Genomic DNA, 16,884 nt, shown 5'->3' on the forward strand with positions numbered 1-16,884 from the left:
ATGACACTGACCCAGCGGTTTATTTTTGTGAGGAAAATTGAGATATTATTTGTGTTTTTGTAGTTCGGAAATTAAGTTGGACTTGAACGAGGGAATATTTTCGACAAAGTTTGTACGTGTGGTACCCAACGGTTTGGACTGATGAATGGCTGAATTATTGAGTAGTCACTTAACGAGTACAAATGATGTGTGGCATTATGATTTAATACTTATAACGATTTAAAAAAAAACCCACTGGTTTCAGCTTCTCCAGTGCAAAGGTTGATTGTTTGGGCGGTCGGACCTCGGTTCAGGCACCAGCTTCTCTTCTTAATTGTGACAATTATTCAGACAAGAATTGATGGTGTAATTCAAATTGAAATCAACTATTTGATCTGTAGCCTTTGACTTTCTAGAGCTCAGTGCACTCAATGTGTATCTTAACGTAACTTGTTGGTGGTTTCATGTAGCATCTGTCAGTCCTGTTTTGTACGTGCTTTTCAATGAGTCGTAACAGATGTTCAAGTGTTCTCATCAATACTAATCAACAAAAGCAAAAACTTTTTTAGTCAAACTTTGTGTCAAGAGCCCAGCAGAGGCTGGCCATTGTTCTCCTGGGAGCTCCTGGTTGTGTAACAACAACATAGGCTAATGAACTGGCTTTGTCATTACATCACGTAATACATTATTAATCTGTTCAGTGAAATCAAACCCCTCCTTGTAATCTTCCCTCTCTCTCGGCAGAACCCGGTGATGGAGGAGACCGTGTGGGAGCAGTACACCGTGACCCTGCAGAGGGTGAGTCCATCTGCACCGAAACACTCACAGCCTCACTTCATTTGCAATATTTACATTTCGGCCATAAACCCCAGCTTATGGCTCCAGGTTCACAGAGAGTGCATTTTAATTATGTGTTTGATAAAATCCAAATAAACTAAAACAAAAAGAATGCACTGTTTAAAACAAACTCCACTATCTGCTGCTTACCCAGAACCAACTCTCAAATTCATCAGATGGACATAAACACAATCCCAAAACAAATGCCAATGTTGCTCTGTGTATTTTAACGTGCAAATAGGCCACCGTTTCATCACAGGTTCACCCTGTCAACTATTTCAAGTCATGAAATATGAATTTCCTGTTTACGGCTCGTTGTGTTGCCCCCAAGGAGCTAAAAAAAAAAAATCAATCAATGCCGGTTTAATTTTAGCAATAAAATGTGAAATGTGGTGGTTTGTCTTAAACTATTTCTAAAGTGCTGCGATGGTCCTGAGTTTAAAATGTGATCCACGTGGCTATAAAATGGTTAATCAGTCGGTTAATTCAAATTTAAGTAAGTACTCAGATAGTTAATTGTTTTTATCAACCACATTTCCCAGATCTTTGCTTTTAATATATAGATTTTTTTAAATTTTTTTATTCAATATCTGAATACTTCAGGCAAAGTGCAAAATTATAGCTCAGGTTAAAAGGTTATTGTCATTTATGAACTATTTGATCAGTTGAGTACAAAAGATACAAAATCTGACCAGACATTGAACGTCAGCTTCAGATACGAAGCAGTTTTTAATACATTACAGGCAAAAAAAAAAAAGATTACAGCCGTCACATTTTCGCATCTTTTAATGCTCTGGTAAATTTGGAAAATGCTACATTTGTCCCGTTTCTCGCCATCAACCAGGTCCTCCTCTGTTGAACACGTGTGCGACTGTGTGAGCAAAGCAAACCGGTTGAGCTTCTGTAATCATCCTGATGAGCTCATTGTCTCGTGCTGCAGCTCACTGAGGCCAGAAAAGCAGATTTAGGGCAAAAAAGGTCCTGTGCTGCAGGCCTGTGGACCCCCCCCTCCCCCCCCTCGCCACACACACACACACACACACATCTCAACCCCGCCAGAGCCAGCTGTCACACCGGGCTCTACTTTATATTCTCCTCTACCATTTGTTATCTTCTCTTTTAAATATTTGCTTCTTCTGCTGCCTCTGTCCTGCAAGATCATCTGTCATCTTATATCAGGAATTTAAATCTGCAAGAGTCAGTTAGGAGTCTCTGAAATAATAATAATCATTACAAAATGCAAATGTCAAATATTTTTCATTTGGTCTTGGGCCAAAGGTTGAACAAATAGTATTTTTCTTTTATTTTTTTTTAAATTTTTTTTTTTATCAGGGATTGTAATGTGTGACATGAAGCCACATTTTTGAATAGTAACACTCTCTAAATGTGGGGCTGAATCAACAGATTCAACTTGTTTTTGCTGATAAATATGGCAAACACGTGGGAAGAACAGTTGGAATCCTTTTTATAGTCCCACCAGGAAATCATCAAATCAAATAATTAACGCAATTTCAAGCAATCTCTGCAATTTTTGCAGACCTTGCAGTTTTGCAAAATTCGCACGATTTTTCTGCAAAAAATTTCATCAACGGAAGCTGCTGTTGAAAGTATTACTGCTTAGTAATACTTTGAAATAAATACTGTTGAAAGTATTACTGAACAGTAATACTGTGTGTTAAATTGGATTTATACACACCTGGAGTTGTAAGAGACTTGACTTTGTTTTTGTGCATACAGTCTGTATTAAATTAAGTAAACAGCAATCTAAAGCTCTTATTTTGACAGCGGATGTTTTATTCTACATGACGGTCACGACTGTTTGTTTTGTAAAGCTGGCAAACACTGCAAAACTAATATTGTATGAGGACGTCCTTGTTTTCTCCCATTTGCCTGTACGGCAGCAGAAAGTAGCTGAAGACAACAATCGTTCTGTCACTGGCTTCATGAAACAAGCGCCACCGATCTCACTTCTTCCTTCAACCTCTAGTGGGAACACTCAGATAAAACAACTTCCTGTACCTTCACATTCTCTGCTGTCATTATAAAACTTCTCCTGTACCCGTGTGGTGATTCTCCTGGCTGCACCGCGGTAGGAAAACTAAATGTCTGTTTCTTATTGGTTCGAGACAACGACTGTGTCTCATGAAATATTTTGAAAAATGAGACAATATCAAACATTGCTTGTTGTCAAGCTGATAGAAGTTTACATTTGATGTAATCTGACAGCAACAAGCGATTGTTTTAACTTGATCTATTCGGTAGTTATTAGATTCTTCACTTTGGATTTTTAATAACAGGACAGGATTATTTGTTTTTACTTTAATATTTTATGTCAGAGCAAAAAGAGATTTTTCATGTCGTCATCTCCTGTGTTTGCTTCTCTGCTCCCACTTTCATCCTCCCTCTGCCTCCCCGGCCATCTGCTAGAGACAGAGGGAAGTGGAGAATTGTGCGTTATTTTTTTTTTATTTTATTTTTTTAAGTACAGATGGAAGGGAGGGGATAAAGAGACAGGGTCAATCAAATCTCTGACCTAATCTCATCTGGACAAACTGGAGTGATGGCAGGTTGAATCAGTCAGAGCCCTAAAATATCTCCGGAGAAGGAAGGAGCCTTTAAAAACAGAGTTGGTTGTAAATGAAATGAAATCTTGGGGAAATGTGTGCACACATAAACGCGCTCCCACATGCCGGGCAGTTGAGAATATTAACCAAAGGATCAGAGTGATATTTCATTTGATTGTTAGTCACACACGATGTGCAGAAGATCGACACAACGTGCATGTTTCCAGTATACTGAACTGTAATCACCGTCTACAACACCCATACGGCCATGATGATCCAGTGGGAGCAGACACACACCACAGAGATTACAGGACCTCTCTTATATAGACACACATGCAGCGACGCACAATAGATTCCACGTGATTTACATGCTTTGTCTTGTTCTCAGGATCCAAAGATGGGCTTTGGCATCGCTGTGTCTGGGGGGCGGGACAACCCCAACGAGGAAAGTGGCGAGACGTCCATCGTGGTGTCCGACGTCCTGCAGGGAGGACCTGCTGATGGATTGTTGTTGTGCGTAAAATTCTTATTTTGGGGTTTTTAATTAAGTATAGATTAGAGCCTGTTGTGTTTGTTATATTGGCTGTCTGATTTTATCGACTGATGTTGAGCTATTCTAGATATATTAAAATCAGCATATAAACTGGCCGATAGGAAAACTTCATAAAACCAAAAAAGAACCAAAAGTTTACTGTTTTAGTGCTCTGAGGTCAGAGTGATTAATAAACTGTAAAATATCCTGACTTCACTACACGTTTGTAAAAAGTGGTTGATAACCACATTTTAAGAGATCAAGAATATCGACCAATACATTGATATCAGAATAAAAAAAATTTCACTACTATTAGTATTTGCATCGTTTCTACACTTTCAGTACCGGTCGGGCTTTATGATGAATCCTAAAACTTCACACAGCACATTCAGAATTATTATTATTTTTTATTTTTTTTTAAGTTAAGCAGGTTGAGCTCATTGATATCTTTGTGTTTGTGTTTAGTGAGAATGACCGAGTGGTGCAGGTGAACGCCATCCCGATGGACGGGGCCCTCCACTCCTTCGCTGTGCAGACGCTCAGGAAGTGTGGAAAAGTAGCAAAAATTGTGAGTAAAGCATTTAATTTGTTGTTTGAATCTTATAGTTTTGTTATTTACTAAATAAGACTGCTTGAAATTTAATTATGTTAATTTCCCCTTTCTAGTATTTTTTGGTTTATATGTTCAGCTCAAAAAAACAACAACCACAAACTCCAAAATATAATCTGCACAAGTTGTTGATTTAAAAGTGATTGTTTTCTTTCTGTGGACAAATTCAGACAGTGAAGAGGCCCCGTAAGGTTCCAGTCAACCTGCTGAACCGTCCCCCATCACCCGACGACAGAGTCTTCAACAACGACTACAACGACGACTACAACTACGAGCCGGACCGCCGCAGCGTGTACAGCGGCCGGAGCGCGGGCGGGCGAGATCACAGCCCGGAGAGGGAGCGCGGCGGCGGAGGCTACATGGACTCTGGCTACCAAACGCGTGAGCGCGACTACGACCGACGGGAGCGCGGCAGGAGCGCAGAGAGAGACCTCAGCCCGGACCGGCAGTACAGGAGAGACGGCAGCATGGGGCGCACTTTGGACCGAGAGCGCAGCCCCGACCGCCGCTACAAGAGTGACCACATGCTCGACAGCGACTACAACCCGGACAAAAAGTACCGCAGCGAGCGCGCGTTAGACCGCGAGCACAGCCCCGACCGACGCTACCGCAGCGAACGAGCCCTGGACCGCGAGCACAGCCCCGACAGACGCTACCGCAGCGAACGAGCCCTGGACCGCACCCACAGCCCCGACCTGCGCTACGGCCGCAACAGCCCGGGACGAGGCCACGGGCGGGACCACAGCTTTGAACGGGGACGCGAGCGCATCCCCAGCGACCCGAGGAAGTACGATGAGCCGTTGAACCGAAGCGGTAGCCGCGACCGCCTGGACCGCACGCCGTCACCCGCCGCCGTACACATCCCTCTGCCCCGGCCCGGCCGCGACCTGGAGCCTCTGGAGAAACCTCTGAATGTGCTGCTCCTGAAAAACCGTCCCAACGAAGGTGAGCGGCTCACAGATGTTTCTATTCATGTTTGGCTGGCAGATTTCATTCTGTGTATTTTTTGAAATATGATAAATGCTGGAAACATTTGAAATGACTGAAGATTTGGTATCAAAGCTTTAAAAAATTTTTGCCAAAGTGTCATTCAAAGAATACGTAAACAAAAGATCAGATATTCAACAACAACTGTTTGGGCAACTCTGAAACATTTTCCACATTCAACACTTAAAGTAAGTCGCACCATCTCAAGCATAAACAAACATATAAACAAATGGTAATCTTTTAAAAGCATGGCAGGTGAAATCTTGAGCTAACAAAACAGTGACTTTTCATAGAATGTATTTTGATTAAATGTGAAATGATTAATTCAGGAAAAGATTTACTGTTTTGGAAATGGCCTTAGGAATGGGGAACTGAGAGTCCATTTAACCAAGAACTAATCAGCGCAGACTCGGGTGGAATAAATGTAGTTTGTGTAACCTGTTCATATTTTGATATTACGTAAATATTCTGTTTTTTTTTCCAGAGTATGGCCTCCGTCTGGGAAGTCAGCTCTTCATCAAAGAGATGACCAGCACTGGACTCGCCAGCAGAGATGGGAACCTGCAGGAAGGGGACATTATATTGAAGGTAGGGCAGCGAAAGCTTATTTTCCTCAATTATTCATCTCTTTGATGGATCATTTGGTGTTTTTAAAAGTGGTTTGATTTTTATCTGAGCATCTCATCTCCTTTCTCTCCGTCAGATTAACGGGACGGTGACGGAGAACCTCTCTCTCAGTGACGCGGGGAAGCTGATCGAGAAGTCCCGCGGGAAACTGCAGCTGGTGGTGCAGCGGGACCGACGGCAGGTGCTGATCCGAGTCCCGCCGATGGTCGACAGCGACTCAGAGCTCGATGGTGAGAGACACTCCAAAATGAAAAGCAGCAGGTCCTATCCAGTGTAAAGGCACACCTGACGAGTGGCCTTCATCATCATCACCATCATCTATAAACCCACTGTGCACGAACTTCATATGAATCAACTGTGGAAACATTGTTGCCTTTACTGTTGCTGTATCTGTCAATCAAGCCTGTTTTCCCTTCATAAAATAAAGGTTTTAATCACATCAGTTTTTAGTTTGATTGTAATATTATTAATATATATATATATAAGCAGTAGCATCACAACGAGCTAACCACAGCCTCACCAAACAATCATCATTACTCCTCCACCCTCATGATTACTCACTCTTTTATACCTGTTTTTAATGTCACATGACCAGATGGCACGCTGTGATTGGTCCAAACCAATCTAGATAAGTGGTGTGAGTGGATTGTTCACCAAGTGTGTGTGTTTGTGTGGGTGTGTGGGTGTGTGTGTGTGGGGGGGGTTGAATAGCCCAAAGACTTGTGACCCACTTTGTCTGTTTTTGGGACTGTGTGTGTGTGCTCACTCGCCTCTAGTGGGGTGATCTAATCCCCAATCATAATCCTGGTATTGGATATGACAGAATTTCATTATGTTAAGGTTTTGCACGGCAGCAGCCGTCTGATTTCTGCCATCCAGTCTCTTTGTAAAGATCTCGGAGAACAATAGGGCCTAACTGACCGTGTGTGTGTGGACAGTGAGAAAATTCGCATTTTCAATTCTGCAGGGTTCAATTCACCTCGAGTGTCACTTCTTTGACTCTGTGATGGTTTTGCTGTTATATTGCTCCTGAAGTGAAAATGTGAAAAAAAAAAAAAAAAGTGCTTTTTCCCCTCAAATGTCTGCTGTCTCTTTGTCGTGATTAAGCTGGTAATGCATTCTAATTAGTGGGAGTACTCGACTGTGAGTCGTGATGTGACCTTCATTTGTCTGGCACCGCTTTCATCACCTGTGGGCCATTTGAATCATGTAAAAGCCACATTGTGTAATTTACCGAATACAGGCGCATCAAGGAGAAATTCAGCACTGTATTGTTCAAAATATTTTTTAAAGTCTCTATTGTTTGAACATAAAGATCTAACTGAGCAAGCTAGTCTCGAGTTGTTCTTATATTTTTCAACATGTTTGTTATTGTGTTCTGCAGACATCTCTGAGATCGAGTCGTACCGGTCCTACTCTCCACAGGACGACAGGCGTGGCCACCACTCCGACCTCTCCTCCCACTCCTCCAACGAGAGGCTCCGAGACAAACCCAGGTACGCTGTCATTAAAGGAACATTACAGTTTATTTCAGGCCTCGTGATCGTTACTTTTGTGGCTCTGGGCTGTGCTAACTTTGCACTCATCATCTAGAGATTTGGGAAATTGTGAATTTGTGAGCGAGCAGCTCAAGCTTCTTGCAGTATTCCACAAAAAATATTTTTACATAAATCATTTCAAAATGTTAATGTGTTGTTTTGGCAACTCCTTTTTTCACCAAACCTTTCCTTTACAATCTTCAGTCCCAGTAAGGAATTATTTCACACAACTAAACTACTTGGTTTAGAGCTTTGATATCTTCATGAGCTGCGTCTGTTTATTTGGATTAGTAAAGATTTAATTCAGAATTACTTGAAATTCATAAAACAAAGTTACTTTCAAATATGTTTTTTTTTAACTTCAGTTTCAATGTTATATTTAGATGTGACAAAATAAATGAGCCCAGCTTTATTGAGATATCCACTGTGCTTTATGATCGGTGTTGTTAAATACAGCAGGATAAAGCAGGATTATGTTGAGTTATGCCTCACAAAGCTTAGCCAGTCCATTACATCCAATATAAGAATTGCTACAGCGATAATTATGAATTAATTTGTTCTAATCTTGAGTTTCAATAGGAGAATACTGCTCTGCATGCATTTACTTTGAACTGCAAAAACAGTATATATACACACTGTGTGTTTGGCCTGCAGACTAAGGTTAGAAGGTTACTCTGAAATCTGAATTTGTGATATTAGCAGAGAGGATCCGCCTAACCGGCTGGCAAAAATGGGCGCCATGCCAACACCTTTCAGAGGAGCTGACAGAGGAGCTGACAGAGGAGCTGACAGAGGAGCTGACAGAGGAGCTGATAGAGGAGCTGAAGACACGCCCCCTTTGCAGGCAGAGCGGGAGGAGCCACGAGCAGCGACACCACCAGGTAAACAGGTTTCTGCTTCTGAATATTCAAAACAGCAGTGTGTGTGTGAATAAACAGAAATGTGAATAAAAGCTGTGACTCTTAAATCTTTCTGTTCTGTTTCTGCAACACCAGCTGTCACTGTGGCCCCAAAGGTTCATGCTCATCCCAAGGTGCCACTAAAGCCAAGCATAGAGGACCAGGACGTTTTTGGGTCAGCATTTCACTGATAATGAAGTTATTCCAGACAACCCGCCATTTGGAAGATTAACTTTCTTCTTCTCTTTTTTTTGAATTTATGTATGTTGAACCATTGCTTGCGTAACGCAGGCCAAACACAGTGATGGTGCGTTTCCAGAAAGGAGACAGCGTTGGTCTGAGGCTGGCAGGAGGGAACGATGTGGGCATCTTCATCGCTGGTGTTCAGGAGGACAGTGCAGCTGAACAGGAGGGACTCCACACAGGAGATCAGATCATGAAGGTGAGGCTTCTTAAAATCCACATTCAAACCCTGCAGCATGGAGACGCCTCTAAATATGTGTAATATAAACATAAACATGACATAACAACAAGACATTACGATTAAAATAATGATTAACAAAAAACTTGAAGGTAATATGATGTAATCCATCAAAGGCACAATCAGTGATCCTACCAAATGCAACCCATCACTCCTCCTGGTTTAATTAAAGAGAAGTTATTAATGGCTGAATGTGTAATTGATTAAGTGACATGTGTCTCAGTGTTTAGCAGTTCAAGGTGAGCTAAACCAAGAACTGATCCCTACATTTGCTCCAGTGTTGTCTTATTTCTTCTCTAAATGATGTCATATTTAACCCGTTTTGTGTCTTCCAGGTGAACAACATGGACTTCAGAGGCATGGTGCGTGAAGATGCTGTCCTCTACCTACTGGAGATCCCCAAAGGAGAAGATGTAACAATTCTAGCTCAGAGCAAGCCTGAAGGTACTGGACTGGATAAATAACAGCTGCTAAAAAAAGATAGTAGATAGCCAGCGTTATAAAAAAAAAATGTATGAATGATTTATGAATAAATTCATACAGGTACACCATGTAGATAAAGAATAACAGCAGACCCATACTGGAGCCATGTGGCACACCAAGTCGAGTATTTGTTTGTAGTTTTTAAGCTCAGTGTTGTGGTCTTTAGTACAAACATCGTGGCACTCGTTGGGCTGAAAGACCAGGAATAACAGATCTTTGTTTGTTTGTTTTGTTTGTTTCAGTGTACAAGGACATTTTGGCGTCTGGCAGAGGCGACTCGTTCTTCATTCGAACTCACTTTGAATACGAGAAGGAGGCGCCGCAGAGCCTGCCTTTCTCCAGAGGAGAGATCTTCAAAGTGACCGACACACTTTATGATGGAAAGCTGGGCAACTGGCTGGCAATCCGCACAGACAAAGACAACCAGCTGCTGGAGAAAGGAATCATCCCCAACAAGAGCAGGTATGTGGTGGTCTGTGATTTTTTTATATGTGGAGTATTTAAAGTATCTGCATTGCTGAGAAGGTTTGGAAAAAAAATGACTGTTTTTGTAGCATCTTTCAAATCTGAAAATCAAGGTTGGGTTTGTACAATAGAATATTATAAAAACATTGACAATACTACAGGCAATATAATGTTAATGTTGGCCATACCAGCTAAAATCTTCATTGCTCATTCACTTGCTTAGTATCAGCTGTTGGCAACATGTAAATCATCTAGTCAACAGTACCATCCAACAACACAAGGTCCTGCATCAATCTTAGTAAAACCATGCAGAGAGGACACTTGAAACTGTTAGAAACCACTGAATTAGATGTTTTTTTATTTTGTGTCACAGAGCAGAGCAGATGTCCAACGTGCAGAATGCTGCTCGGGCTGCATCAGGAAACGACCGAGGAGACTTCTGGAGGCTGAGAGGTCAAAGGGCAGCAAAGAAGAAAGACTTGCGCAAGAGCCGAGAGGACCTGAGCGCCACTCCGGTCACCACACGATTCCCGGCATACGAAAGAGTGGTGTTACGTGAAGGTACCCAAAAAACAGCCTCACCGGAGGCATTGTGTTGCTGCTCTGTGTTTTTCCTGCATGTCTGAATTCATGTTCCATTTATTGTTTTGTTCAGCTGGTTTCAGGAGACCTGTGGTGATATTTGGGCCCATTTCTGATGCAGTGAATGAAAAACTGGCCAACGACATTCCAAACGAGTTTATCATTGCCAGTAAGTATACAAATAGTATACAGTGTAATAGAAACTTTGCTGTAACACTCTTGGTTGAGCAGCGCATACAGACAATAGTAAATACATACAAAGTGTTCTTGCAGCTTTATGTCCTCTATTCTACTTTGTGATTGTTTTCTTTTCACTTCCAGAAACTGAGCCCAAAGATGCAGGAAGTGAGAAGTCCTCCGGAGTGGTGAGACTGAACACCATCCGACAAATCATTGAACAGGTTGGTGTAGTCGAGGAAGGATGCAGCGTTACGAAAATATTGTTCCATCATCAAACATTTAACCTCCTCCTGCCGTCTCCCCAGGACCTCCATGCTCTGCTGGATGTGACTCCCAAAGCTGTGGACACTCTGAACTACACCCAGTGGTATCCCATCGTCGTCTTCCTGAACCCCGACAGCAAGCAGGGCGTGAAGACCATGAGGAGCCGCCTGCTGCCCGGATCCACACGCAGCGCCCGCAAACTGTACGAGCAGTCCGTCAAGCTGAGGAAGACCTGCTCACACCTGTTCACGGGTACGTTTCACTCTGACTGGAGGCAGTGCAGCAACACTGATTTACGTGATGGTTTTAAGTGTAAGTCAGGGAAGGCAGATTAAAGGGGAAGTCCGTGACTTCCACACCTCAAAGTCTGTTGACAGGTCTTCGGGAGCGACACTGCTTGGGCTTCCGTAAGGGTGTGATGTCACACACTCACACTCCTGCCATATGTCCGCCCTCAGCATGGCTAACTGTCCAACCTTTTTTAGTCATTCAATTGCGGAGCGAGCAGGCTACAAGACCTGCCCTGGGCCTGCGTCACTCAGAAGTGAGGATCATTGATATTGATGCGTCTTAAAGACACAGAAAAAAAAACCCAGCCTTTGCTTGGTAGAGCTACGGAGGGAAGCTTAAGAGAGTAAATGTAAAACTATAAAGTAAATATTCTCATATTGATATGAAGCCTGCAAATAACAATAGTGTCAAAGACCCCCACAGTAAAAATGCCACAAGACCACATCATTAATGAAATAAGCAGTCAGTGCTTGATGATTGTTGTTCAACAATGACACTTGTGTTGGATTTATTTGTTTTTTGTGCAGCCACCATCGACTTGAACTCCTCCAATGACGCGTGGTACGGCAGCGTGAAAGATTCGATCCGGGAGCAGCAGGACCGAGCTGTGTGGGTGTGTGAGGGCAAGGTGAGTCTTCTGATCAGTGGGACTGTCAAACTGCAGGGACATGATGCTGTTCGTCCACCTCTCTGCTGATTTAACATTTATTATCTACCAGACATTATTTTACATGTAACTTGGCTTCTCAAATGAGTGTAATTGAACAGAAGCCAGTAATAAGATGTTGTTATGACACGTCGGTGTGCTAATTATCCAGAATTTGATTTGCACAGTCATCTCTCTCCGTCCACTTCCTCTCCTCAGTTGGACGGTTCAGAGGAGGACCTGGATATCCATGACGACCGCATGTCCTACCTGTCGGCAATGAGCGCAGACTACCTCAGCATGGACAGCCGTCTGAACAGCGACTACGAGGACACGGCGGACGAGGGCGGGGCTTACACCGACAACGAGCTGGACGAGCCGCTGGACGAGCCGCAGCCGGTGTCGGCCATCAGTCGATCCTCGGAGCCCGTGCTGCCGGACGAGGTGGGCGTGGCCGCTGATGCCTGCTGCGATTGTATAAATTTATACCTGGATACACAGCAGGAGATGCATCCTTCTAATTTCCACCGTTTTTTACCCATCGTTGTTGTTTTGTTTTTTTAAATCTCACCCTGCCGACCCTCCCGCGTGTGTGTGTGTAGAAGCTTCACCCTGAACCCCGGGCTCGTATGAGGAGGACAGGGAGCAGAGAGATGCTGAACAGAGAGCCCAGCCCTCCCCCTTCTTTCGTCCCCGAACCCCCGAAGGTGAGAACCTCTCCCTCCTTCCTCCCACCAAACATCACCGTGTTTCCTGAAGTGAATAATGTTCCTATAAAGTCACTTTACCACCAAAAGGCTAGAGTCTGTCAACTTTCCCAGGAGCTTCGGGTTCCTGGAGCCGTTTGTTATCTGCTTTTCCTCTGTTGTGAACGGCGCTACGGATATCAGGCAAATAAGTCTGCTGCCGCCTCTCGAAGCGACGGCTCTTTTACTGCATCGTTTTCAGGTGTAACAGTCTAAATCAACCTCCTTGAGATTTGAAGGTAGACCTTCTCATTTTTTTTTGAAGTTCCTCAAGAGGTTCCTGGTAAAAGTTCCTGCTGGAGAAAGAAAGGTGAAGAAAGGAGAAGTTGTGAAACATCATAGAGGAACTCTGACATGTGAAAAAAAATATAATCAGAATCGTCTTTATTGGCCAGGTTTGTTTACACATACAAGGAATTTGACTCCGGTTGTAGCTTCTCTCTCAGGGTGCAAAAAACAAAAACAGACAGACATTAATACACATATAAAACACAAATAGACATATATACAGCTAAGAAACGAATATATACACCTCAACAATGGTGCAGTTGCACCTCGTGTAAATGGTGCTGATGCGTTTGGGTGTCGCGCAAAACGTCCAGTGATGTTGAAGACGTGTTGAGCAGAGTGACGGCCTGCGGATAAAAACTGTTCTTGTTTCCGGTGGTCTCGGCCCACAGCGATCTGAATAATGTTCCTTCTGTTGCTTTTTGGTACAGAACTGATATCAAAATGTTTCTTTTTTCAGTCACCCACTTCGAGACTAATGAGCATTGTTTAGGTCGCTAGTTGAAATGGAATATATTTCATAATTATGTTTTCATTATTGTATAAAAATCTGAAACTAAGAATTGTTGTTAGTTACCATGAGCCCCTCATGTCTATATAGGCAGCGGGTCGTCTTCCAGGGAGATGTCATGTTTCTACAGCAGCCCAGCAGGGACAAAACAAACACCTTTTGTGTTTTTGGTGGCATAAATGCTTGGCAGGGGAGCGTTAGGGGTAATTTAGGATTGTTGGAGTTGGATCTCTGATAATAAATGAAAGAACTCAGGATGTTCCGGACAAAATATCTTTTGTTTTTCGAACTGTTCCCTGTGTGTGTGTGAATGTTGCTTTAATCATGGCGGTTTTCCTGTTTAACCTGGACGATGATGTCCACAAACATGAACCCGACACACAGCAGACCGTCCTCACAGAACCGTCCAGCAGCTGCAGAGTAAAGGTTTCAAATGGACCAAAATATCCTGACTCCACCTCTCCTGTTCCAGGTGCGCATCCAGACCCGGACCGACTCCACGCGGAGCTACGAGTCCCACTCGAGCAGCACCATCAGCAGCGACGCAGCGGGAGGAAACAGGCCGGTGCCTCCACCTGTGGCCATGAAGCCCACCATCAGCCGTCCCCACCAGCCGTCAGAGGAGCGGAGCCCGGAGAAGGAGGACGACCCCGCCAACAAGTCCTTCCTGGGGAAGGTCAGAACCTTCTTCTGATGTAGTTTTAGACCAGCGGACTTGTTCAACCTCGAAGTTCCTCTATAAGAAACATTCTCGGGCTTCTTTTCTGCCTCAGCTTTCCTCTTGTGTGTCGAGGATTTGACTCGGTGAAATAATTTGTGCTGCCTCTTCTTCCTCCTTTACTTTCTCTGCGCCTAATCTGAACTAGAGAAACGGTGACCAGGTAACTGCAGATGTCTGCATTCAAATCCATAACGTGCTCATTGAATGATCACTCTAAATGTTTCATCTGTCACTCATGTGCATCATGTCATGTGGATGTTCAGTGTCAGTTAATTTCTTACATCAGAGATGGATCATAAATCAACACGTGGTTATATTGTCTCACAGATTAAAGCGTTTGAGAAGATGGACCACCTCGCACGAGCTCAGCGACTCCTGGAGCTGCAGGAGGCGGAGAACGCTCGAGTGAGTAAAGTTATTGTTATATAAAGCCTGTAACTCCCTTCAGGGGCATTTCAGGTTCCTTTTGAAAACAGTGAATCTGTACTTCAAATAAACGAAGACGGAGAGATGTGCCTGAACACTTTGGGGCTCCTGTAGTTGTTGTTGTTAGGATGTCTTGTTATGTGCTGTTTTTGTTTCAGCTCTGACATTTCTGTTTCTTTCTCTACATAGTTGGAAATCGCCCAGAAGCATCCGGACATCTACGCCGTCCCGATGAAACTGCCAAAACCCAACCTCAACCGTCCTCAGCCAATCGGGTGAGAGCTCCACCCTTTCCTCTCTGACACTCTAAATACAGGTTATTTTATTTATTTATCATCCATCAGTCCAAAGCTAAACTGTTTTGTATGTGTTTGTGTGCGTCTGTGTGCGTGTGTGGTCAGTTCAAGCTCCAACCCCGAGCCGCAGACTCCATCCAGGCCGGCGTACTCGGAGACGAGAGGACTCGTGGACGACGAGGCAGAGTACCGCAGACAGCTGGCTGACCAGACCAAGAGAGGCTACTACAATCCTCAGAAATACAAAGACACCGAGCTGTAGACAGGGGGCGGGGACCGGGAAGTGACACCACCACTCTCGTTCTCATACACTGTTACTACAAGCGGACAGCGCCTGTTGCCACGGTAACGGCTTTTGCAGCTTGATGTAAAACTCTTAGAACCCTTTTTATTTGTACCCAGCTTCCTGCAGAGACGTCACTCTCATCACACACTGATTGTGTGATTGTGTGATTGTGTGTGTGTGTGTGTGTGTGTGTGTGTGTCCAGCTGAGCGTCTTGTCACTGTCCCCTACAAGCAAACAGCTGATTCCTCTGACCTACTGTGTCACCCTCCTGATGTTTCAGTGTATATTCTGTCTGTGTGAGGTTTTATTTCCCAGTTTGTGCCTCCGCTGTTACACGACAGTCGAGTCTCAGAGCAGAGCAGCGAAATGTCCAACAACACTCTGTATTTCCAGAATCCTCCGACTTTTATAATGTTTGGATAAAACAAATTACTCAAAGACTCACTGTCTGTCCTGTCCAGCTGTCGTCTGCCATCACAAACATCTTTTGTCCTGATTTTGAACATTCTGGATTTTTCAAATCTATTTATTTAGTGACCAGAACGTCATGTTTAATACACGAGAGGCAGAAACTGGAGCCAACCGTCACGATGCTGCACCCGAACCTTCACACGGTGCTGAAGTCCTCTGAACTGTATGTTCCTCTGTGATCTGTTAGCAGCTGCTCTCACGTCAGATGTGTTAATTATCCTCCTCTAATCCGTCTCTGAGCTACTGCACGCCTCCATGTTTCAACAACAGACTCTGCAGTGCACTGTGTGTGTGTGTGTGTGTGTGTGTGTGTGTGTGTGTGTGTGTGTGTGTTAGATGGGCAGCCGACTTTGAAGTGCCTTGTTGCTCTTTTTTCAAACTTTTGTTAACAGGACGATAAAAATCAGAAGCTGGGTGCCAAACATGGACGCACTCGTTTTTTGTTTTTCACGTGCAGTGAAAAATGTTTTCAGAACTTTTACTGTATCGTCAGCAGTTTGGTCAAAATACAAGTAGTAAACTTAAACTGGAAACGTCCTTCTGCTGTCGTACTTTTCCTTTGTTGGACACTTTGGTTCAGAAGAGCGCTGACTTCACCGAATGCAACATCTGCATCTCATCCTGATGAGATCATAATTACAACATCATGATATAAAAGATCTGGAAGTATGAATATGTCTTCGGTGAATGCAGTGCGCTTCCATACGCTGCCAGTGGGATATTTCTGTCAGTCAGTGATGTCAGTGTGTTTGAGATGTATTTAAAGGGGGAGCAGCGTTGTACGTTTGTCTTCATTAGCTGTTTGCTACCAGAGACAATCACATTTTTATTATTGCATATGTTTTTATATTGAATATATACACCTGACTCTCTCACGTTTTTGTACACCAGCGTTTTGGGAATGTGGTGACAATCATGTTGCTTTATCAGTCTCCTCTGAATATCTATTCGTTTGTGATTTCTTTATTTTTTAGTTTGTGATCTCCTGAGTGTTGCACAGACTCTCGGGAAATTCTAATAAATACATTTCTCTTTTTTGTAACGCTGCGTCAGGTTCCTCTTTTGTTCTCGGGGCAGTTTGCAGAGGTCAGAACTTGTTCTGTAAAAACACATCTGAAGTGTTAATGGCCACAGTCACGTACCTGCCGGGCGAAAAGTCTACTGTCACAGTGA

General features: G+C 43.5%; 1 protein-coding gene across 10 annotated transcripts in view; it reads left to right on the plus strand.

Annotated features, from left to right (window-relative positions):
- tjp2a (tight junction protein 2a (zona occludens 2)) overlaps positions 1-16,753 on the plus strand; it is a 29,314-nt gene extending 12,561 nt beyond the window's left edge. For 3 of the 10 annotated variants that reach the window (XM_069161060.1, XM_069161113.1, XM_069161092.1), the window contains 24 exons: positions 724-777; positions 3,769-3,893; positions 4,378-4,480; positions 4,693-5,467; positions 5,994-6,097; positions 6,213-6,366; positions 7,521-7,632; positions 8,374-8,555; positions 8,670-8,748; positions 8,865-9,015; positions 9,390-9,498; positions 9,780-9,999; positions 10,376-10,563; positions 10,658-10,753; positions 10,906-10,985; positions 11,070-11,280; positions 11,847-11,947; positions 12,185-12,409; positions 12,568-12,672; positions 13,983-14,186; positions 14,377-14,391; positions 14,559-14,636; positions 14,847-14,932; positions 15,059-16,753. In XM_069161060.1, the coding sequence (XP_069017161.1) occupies positions 724-777; positions 3,769-3,893; positions 4,378-4,480; positions 4,693-5,467; positions 5,994-6,097; positions 6,213-6,366; positions 7,521-7,632; positions 8,374-8,555; positions 8,670-8,748; positions 8,865-9,015; positions 9,390-9,498; positions 9,780-9,999; positions 10,376-10,563; positions 10,658-10,753; positions 10,906-10,985; positions 11,070-11,280; positions 11,847-11,947; positions 12,185-12,409; positions 12,568-12,672; positions 13,983-14,186; positions 14,377-14,391; positions 14,559-14,636; positions 14,847-14,932; positions 15,059-15,215 (3,714 nt within the window). In that variant the 3' untranslated portion in view covers positions 15,216-16,753. The remainder of the gene's footprint in view (positions 1-723; positions 778-3,768; positions 3,894-4,377; positions 4,481-4,692; positions 5,468-5,993; positions 6,098-6,212; positions 6,367-7,520; positions 7,633-8,373; positions 8,556-8,669; positions 8,749-8,864; positions 9,016-9,389; positions 9,499-9,779; positions 10,000-10,375; positions 10,564-10,657; positions 10,754-10,905; positions 10,986-11,069; positions 11,281-11,846; positions 11,948-12,184; positions 12,410-12,567; positions 12,673-13,982; positions 14,187-14,376; positions 14,392-14,558; positions 14,637-14,846; positions 14,933-15,058) is intronic. The other 7 variants (XM_069161070.1, XM_069161123.1, XM_069161103.1 and 4 more) reach the window with 3 other exon arrangements.
- The last annotated feature ends 131 nt before the right edge of the window (positions 16,754-16,884 follow it).

Source organism: Embiotoca jacksoni, unplaced genomic scaffold, assembly GCF_022577435.1.
Source record: "Embiotoca jacksoni isolate LCO1_2020_lvr unplaced genomic scaffold, fEmbJac1.0.p SCAF_10, whole genome shotgun sequence".
Lineage (NCBI taxonomy): Eukaryota > Metazoa > Chordata > Actinopteri > Embiotocidae > Embiotoca > Embiotoca jacksoni.